This window comes from Diorhabda sublineata, chromosome 6 (genome assembly GCF_026230105.1).
Source record: "Diorhabda sublineata isolate icDioSubl1.1 chromosome 6, icDioSubl1.1, whole genome shotgun sequence".
Classification (NCBI taxonomy): domain Eukaryota; kingdom Metazoa; phylum Arthropoda; class Insecta; order Coleoptera; family Chrysomelidae; genus Diorhabda; species Diorhabda sublineata.
Window position 1 is genome coordinate 22,245,494 of NC_079479.1, and position 8,521 is coordinate 22,254,014.

The window sequence follows — 8,521 nt, forward strand, 5'->3', positions numbered from 1 at the left end:
TTTAAGGATCCTTGCAAACGAATTATCACTCACAAAATATTATTCGATTTAGATCAAAATTTGGCCGAAATATTCCTACTATATAAAAACACAATATTTATTATAATATAGTTTTATGTACGAGAGAGAATAAAATAAAAGAGAATAAAATTAGAGTGGAGGCGCCATCTATTGACCTTAAAATAAAAAGAAATCGTTGATACAATCTTCACATACATGTTTGGTGTGCATTGAAATGCAATCTCTATTTTCTGAGATTAGCAGAATATTTGAAATTGTTACAGTAGCCCTGGTTTCAATAGCCTTGATTGTGACCATTTTAATTTAATATTATGTAGGATTTTCAAGAAGGGGGTCAGAATCCGCCATTTTCTGTGAGATATATGGTAATTCTTATGAATATAACTGAAACTTATTCAAGCATATAAGAAAAAAATACTCTCAATCAGAAGTGCAGCTAAATAAGAACAAATGTGATGACCGATTTGGGCTTAATAAAGATTCAGACAGTCATAAAAAAACCACACAGCTTGGATGGTGACAAATAGTAAATCTATGATTGCAATGAAATGTTTCATTTGAGATTGCTCTGGAGAAAGAGGAGACTTTAAAAAAGATTTAGATAATTGGTTAAATTCTAAGAATATTGAGTTCCGTACCGGTTCTGTGAGAGAAGAATTGTATCCTTTGTGTTCAAGGAAAGAAAATAAAAAAAATATGGAAGTGATAACAATGCAATCAATAGAAGTGAAATGAGGGAATTGGACAGAATAACCGATGAAATAATCAAGCCACTCATTGTAAATATTTGTGAGAAAGATATCTACTTATATTGGTGAGTTTTTATATTAAAATCATTCCTTATGACTCAAAGGTTATTCAAAAATCAAAATTCAAACCCTTGTGCCCATAAAACCAGTATAACACAATGTTAATCATACCTTGTGGAAAAATGAAAAATGGAATTTTATACCTTCAGCTCTTTAGAAGTTAATTAGGTGAAAATATGAGTGTACACCCGATATATTCATTTTGAGTATAACTTCAAAAAATATTTTAACTATCTACTAAAAGAAGTGATATGCTTATGGATAACGAATGCTTCATTATTTTATTACTCTTTCATTTATAAAAATAGACTATAGAATGAACCAAAAGTCAAATTCATTTTTGATGATTTCCTTTAAGAGCAATGATCAATTAACAATCAATATTTTTTTCTATTAAAGTGAGGAGAGAATATTCGGAAGAACGTTCCATTGGAATTGGGAATTAATATTTGAAATTTGAAATGATTTTCGAATATTCTGTGCAAACGATTTTTCACTGATTTGATGAATATCATTTGATTTGACTCGCCACGAGTTACAAATAACTTTTTTTTATGTCTAATAATATATTCATATGGACTGAATATTTATAAGAATGGACCAAGAGTCAAGAAATATTATTGGAAAAATTGGAGATTTTATCGCCTGGTATGTTCAATAGTTTCACTACAAGGTGCCCTAAAGATACACTCCAATTTGATTCCGAACACATATAAATTTCAAATTTTAATTAATATCTTCGAAGAAATAATTTATTTTCATTCACCAAAAACTAATTATTTAGATATTAGTAAACAATATTAAACAGCATTTATGTTTTTAGTACTGTTGTTAAAGATATGGAAAGATTTTTTCAGAATTTCTTTGAAAATACCGACAAATAAATTGTGAAAAATTCATGATCAAAAATATGAAATTGGATAATATATTTCAATGTTTGATAGGTTAGGTGTAGAATATATGAATATAAATTAATTTTTTTAAAAAAACTCGACATTAGAATTAAAGTTTCAATAAAAGCTTGTGAGATAAACGTCTTAGAAATATTCTTTGTTATAAATTGTAATCTTCATATTGACGTGATTTAAATGAGAACGAAAATGACGTTTTAAAAAATCAAAACGAAAATCTACCCAAATTTATCGGTTTTAGCAGTTTTATATCTGAATTTTTTTTCATAAAGTATTATTATAATCAAATACATATCACATATTTTTTAGGAAGCTGATATATGTACTTACGAAATTTTTCTATCGACACCCTTTTAAGTAGTAAAAAAAATTAACATAACCTTACAATATTGTTATAAAGACAATCATTGTCATATGTGGATGGCCACTGTCCTCGTCGTGTTACCATTTCCTGGAGGATTAGGTGCCTGTCCCCTAGCACTGTGCCTGTGAACGTGGTGATGCACATGAGGATTTCTCACCGAACTATGACGTCGTTGATTATTAGGAACGTCCGGTAAAGCATACCTCAACTTTTCCCAAAAAAGTTTATCACCCCACTGAAGATAAACATTGGTTTTCAAATAAAGTCTTATATCAGGATCTAAGTCTTTGTGTGGTACTTCACCCAACAAAATAACTATTAATCTTCTCCTTCTGTCGCGAAGTACTTGATGATGGGCAGATTTAAATTCGAAACGACACCATTCCGATTTAATAAAATTCTCCGACAGAATCATTATAGTTCTTTTAGATGATTCTACCGCTTGTACTATGGTATCAGCTAGAAAAGCACCCACGGGAAAGTCTCTATAATGCAAACAAAGTTTATAATTGGGTTCTAAAGCTGGTGCTAGTACCTCCGCCACCCACGCTTCGTCCTTGGAACTGTAACTAACGAACGCATCGAACAATTTCTCCCGTTCGTCTCTATCTAAATCTCCTTCTCGTTGGAATAGTCGAACACCGAATTTGTAGTGAAACCAGACGCGCACTTCTTGTCTATAAATGAAAATAATTAACACAATCAACACGACGACGGCAAATACGGTCAAAGTAATTACTAACAACGGTAGATAATCCTGTATAGCATGACGTTGGATTATAGTTTTCGTACCTGTTAAGTTTCCGTTTATGCTGTTATCTATGTTAGCGACGCCCGTACAAGAAACGTTTTCTTGATTTACGAAGAAACCGGTATCTGTATTGTATGCATCTAAATTGTAAAAGTCTATGTCTGTCGTATTAAAAATACACTTCACCGATGATATATCTTTCACTGCATCGCCTCGTATCATCCATTCTCGAAAACGTTCCGTGAAATCACAATCGCAAGACCAAGGATTGTAAGATAGAGTCACTTCGATTAACGTCGAAGGTAAATTCCACATATTATAAACTATTAATCTATTATGATCCAATTTTAATTCTTTAATCTTGCGTAAACTGGAAAAAGTTTGATTATTTATTACGGATATTCTGTTATATTGAAGATGTAGTTCTATCAAACTTTCTAATCCATCGAATTCGTATCCATACAATTCGTTTATTTTATTTCCATTTAAATGTAAAACTTCGAGCTCCTTTAGACCGTTAAATGTACGATTATGTATTGTTTCGATATTCGAATTATTTAAAAAGAGAATTTTCAATCTTTTTCTTCCGATGAAAGCGTGACTGTTGAGTGACCGCAAGTCGTTTCCGTCGAGGTACAATTGAGTAGCATCCATTGGTATTTGATCCGGGAGTTTAGTTATATATCCACCAGACGAGCAATCGACGACGTTAGCCGACCAAGATTGATCGTGATAACAAGTACAATTTGTAGGGCAAGTCATTTCACAATCACAGGCGTCGAAATCACAACAGTGACATAAAGCAAAACAATGAGTGTCATAAGTACAAAGAAATTGGTAAGGTGCCGCTTCAACAAGTGGTACGTAAGTTGTACCTCTGTTGTATAATAATTGACAATATATACTTTCCAAATCTACTAGTTTAGGTTGTGTTCTTGCTCTATTCATTGAATTAACTTTTTGTAACCATTCCATTGTACAATCACATTGGTAAGGATTTCCTCCTATATAAAATTCCGGTAGATTCTTCTTGGGTGGTACTGCTGATATTCTTAAAGCATTAGGATCTAAACTGCTTATTTTGTTGCCGAATAAATCAACTCTAGTTAAATTAGGTTTCTTAAAAAACGTATAAGATTGTACTTTCGATATTAAATTGTCGTTTAAAAACAAAACTTCGACGCTGTTTGGAATCGCACTACCGGTGATTTCTCGTAATTTATTTGAACTTGCATCGAAAGTACTTAAAGATAAACTTGATTCGATTTCAAAGTAATTACCAAGCTCTTCGATTTGATTAGAATGTATATCGAGCCATTGTAAACCAGTTGGTATTAGGGCATAATCAAACCACTTTAATTGATTATCCGATATATTCAGCCACACCAGACTCGGTAATTTAGCAAACAATTCTCCTATGTCAGTCAGATAATTACCGTCCAATCTTATAGCTTGCAAGTTGAGATTATTATCGAAAGAACCGGGCGCAACTCTTTGAATTTTATTTCGAGACAGGTTCAAGATTTTTAGTGCGGTCATTTTGTCAAAAATACCTTTAGAAATATTCCCGATATCGTTTTCTGTTAATCTTAATCCGTACATTTGTTTTAAATCGCTGAATGTTTCGTTCGTGATATAATTAATGTGATTTTCGCCTAAATCCAATGTTTTTAATAAAGGAACGTTTTTTAGAACCTCTGGTACTTGGATCAATTTATTTCCATTCAAATACAAGTCTTGTAAACTGGTACAATTTCTTAAAGATTCCGGATGTATCATAGAAATCTTATTATTATCTATTGATAACAAAGAAAGTGCGTATAGTCCGTTGAATGTTTCACTATCTATTTTGACCAATTTATTGTTGGATATAATTAACGTATGTAAATTAGATAAAGCGGAAAATGTATTTTCAGGTATATATTCTATAAAATTATCGTTTAATCTAAGTATTTGCAAACTATAAAGATCTCTAAACACAGATTGTTCTAATTTGGATATTCTGTTAAAAGATATATCTAGTACAACTAATCTCACTAATCCAGCAAAAGTTGCTGTATTTATCCAATCAGCGGTAAGTTCGTTATGCGACAAGTCCAAAACTAACATCTGTAATAATTCACTAAACAAACCTGGTGCTAAAACGTTGATGGTATTATTTTGTAAATACATTTCACGCACTTCACGTGTATCCGCAAATAATTCCGGCGGAAGGCTGACTAGACGGTTATCTGACAGTTTAAGTATATTTAGAGAAGTAAGTCCTTCTAAAGCATGATCTGCAAGATTATGTAGACCGTTTCCATTTAAATATAATTTTTGTAAATGAGAAAGACCAGAAAAAGCGCTCGCTGGCAAACGATCTATACTATTTTTCGATAAATCTAATAGTTTTAAATTCTCACAACATTTTTCGGACGGATTAGATGTAAAACGAAAACTATTAACTTCCCTGAGTCTATTTCTAGTTAAATTAAGAACTTCCAAAGCATATAGAGGACACAAAACTCCTTCTGGTAAACTCCACATATTATTTTCACCTAAATCTAATCGTTCCAAATTCCGAAGTTCTTCCGTAAAAGCATTCGCGGATACTTCTAAAGTCATAGCTGACCAATCCGTATTGTGTGTTCTAACAGTGAGATTGCGGAGTTCTTTAAGTCCTCTGAAAGCTCCATCGGATAAATTTCCAATTTTGCAATATTCAATAGACAACTCACGCAATTCAACAAGTGGTTTAAAACTTCCGGCACTTAAAGAACTTTGAAAAAATAGCGTGTCACTGCACTCCAGCCTCAACCGAACGGTATGCTCGGGCTGAATTATACTCAAGTCTATTTCTAATTCACTATTTATGGTACGCAACCTGCACACTAGAGCAACGTCGTCGTCGGAGTTGCTGTCCACAACCACCCACTTACACTCATCGGGCGCTTGATACCGCAAAGTTTTACTAAGAGAGGCTGATAAAACACTAAAAATCGCCCCGAATAATAAGGCGCACACCACCGTGGTGCCCATGATCGCCGACGGTACGACCCTGCGCTACACCATTGTATTTAACATAGTCGAAGTTTTGTTGCATGACCGTTCCACCGAATGTTCGATGCTTGACTGCAGCAGTTGTTGCTACAAGGCCACTAACTTCTCACTGCTCTTACCCTTCCCCTTAGGTTGTCCCCTCCGATACATAGTGGTTCTCTCGCAAGCACCGCTGCCATGCCGCTTCTTGGTTTTCGATAACACACGCTCAAGTCGTTGTTAGCTCCTTCTTTGCCATCTTCGGTAACCGATATGCAAAAACGAAGATCGAATACTTAATAATAATTGGAACTTTGGTGATCGGTAGGTGCCGGTTATAAATATATTAACGAGTGGATCCTAGGATTCCATTTTAATTTTGATCTGAGATATGAGTACCAGGTTGAAATTTTCTAGAAAAATGGTTTTTTTAGCCGAAGAAACTTAAAAACTATGACTATACATATAAAATTCAAAATTAGATAAAGATGATTTGTTCCACTTTATTGTAACATTTATTTCTGAGTATTAAAATATTGAAAAATCACGTTATTTCAAAGTTTTTATAAAGTTTTTTACCGACACAATATTTTTATCTATTTCTCCGAAAATAAATTATTCAAAATGTATATTAAGTTCGATAGAGAGAAAATAATGAATTTGGAAATTTGAGAATAATTTTTTTTGAGTCAAGAAGTAAACACTAATTAGCCCAGTCAAAAAAGACATCGATGGGAAAAAATTAGGGTGACCTTTTGATTCAGGAGAGTGAAAAAATTACAATTCACTAAATTTTTAAAGAGGTGAAAAAACTAATATTTTATTCGTAAGAGAAAATATCTATTTATTCATATATTTGTAGTATTTTTCACTACAAATTAAATAATATACATGCATATTAATAAGGAATTATTGGATAATTACCTATTATTTGGGTGAAAAAATTAAAGCAATTAAATATTTACTCATAATCCTAACTTGTACTTCAATAACAAACAATGGGACAAACAAATTCAATCGGAGCGATGGCTTTGCATGGTTATTTAAGTAGAAAATGAAAACTTTACTAAACAATTTAAATTAAAAATACAATAACATATATTTGCGCAAATGAATTCGTTGGCTTTGTATGGTTTTAGAGAGATTGCTCGCACGAATATGTCGATCCAAAGATAGTAAGCCTCCAAATGCCAACTTCTTCACCTCATTCTAGCAATCTGGAAGATTTTCCATGCGTCAAATATGAGAGCCTCAACTCGCGGCATATCTTTCAGAGCTGTCCACTTTTGATGCGTTACGTACTCGTATATACATTTCGAGATCTCCAACTCTTCTAATTTGTTTTTTAACAAACTCTCCACTTCACAAATTTTCATTTTTTATATCGATAAATTGCATTTTAAGAGATTCAGTTTTAATTCCAAACGGCTCATTGTATATTTATTTACTATTTGTGTTAAGAGGATTCACTATGAATGCTAGGTTTTGAATTGCTTAAATCTTTCAGCTATTCATCTTTATTTTTTTATAAGTGTGTTAAAGTAATTCTTGTCAACAGTTGCACTGGTTTTATCGCGATATTGCTTTAAAAATTGAATATGAAGTGAAAACCACTCTGAATATCTTTTGCAAACAGAATTAATTTTTCTTCAGAAGAAACCAATTCTTCTGCCAAAACATGGCTGTGTTTACATTTCCTTGCAATTTTAGATTTAGTTCATTTAATTTTACCGTGATATTCACCATAAAGATGAAATTTTTGCAACCATTTGTTACTATTCGTTAGGAAAGTATTTGTTCCACTCAGCACAAAGCAAAACGTTTCAACACCTTACCTGTAGAAAGCCATCGCACTTTCGGTCCGAAATATTTCTTCTTGGTGTATTATGTATTGACTCCATAAGTTACTATTAAAACGATTTTATTTAAAATGATGCCATTGTTTACAAGGCATTTTTGCACGGCATTCGCTATATCTCCCCCTCTAGGAAGTAGGTTTGTTTTTTAGTAAAGTGACTCTCTAAATTTGATTTGATTGTTTTTTCTGCTAACAACCTTGTTGACGTGTGTTCCTTGTTGCCGAGGGATAGAATTGCTGCTTAATCCTCTTTAATAGATTCACAACGATTTTTCAATATTTTTTTGATAAAATGGATAATAAGTGCATATGGAACTAAAGACCCGCAGCTTCACATCCAAAGAGCCACAGCTTCATATTCAAAGAGCCGCAGCTTCACATACAACGAGTCGCATGTAGCTTGCGTGTCGCAGGTTGCCGGCCCCTGATTAGGATAAAGCTGAATTCACCCCAATTAATAGAATATTACTAGAGGAAAATTTTTACAAAAGTTTTTTTACAGAATCCCCCTGGCGCTTACCCTCCCAGCCCTCCTCAAAGCTTCAAAATGCACATTCACGAAAACTCCTTTATAAATAATCCGATAAGATCTTGAATTTTTTTGTTTTGTTTGTTATTGGATGAGTTATAATATTATTGAATATTTTTATACTTTTTATTCGAAACTTATGATTAATTTGAGAAAATATGCGTCAAAATTCCAATTTTTTATTATACAAATTTATATTTTTATCGAATATGTTTTTTATTTTCCAATATAAGGTAGGTGACCCAAATAAGGCCACA

At 32.6% G+C, this 8,521-nt stretch overlaps 1 protein-coding gene across 1 annotated transcript; it reads right to left on the reverse strand.

The window, feature by feature from the left end:
- Nucleotides 1-1,858: 1,858 nt before the first annotated feature.
- LOC130445159 (toll-like receptor Tollo) lies at nucleotides 1,859-5,930 on the reverse strand. The gene has a single exon (XM_056780685.1). The coding sequence runs from the start codon at nucleotides 5,875-5,877 to the stop codon at nucleotides 2,152-2,154; it is 3,726 nt and encodes a 1,241-aa protein (XP_056636663.1). The 5' UTR covers nucleotides 5,878-5,930; the 3' UTR covers nucleotides 1,859-2,151.
- Between the last annotated feature and the right edge of the window lie 2,591 nt (nucleotides 5,931-8,521).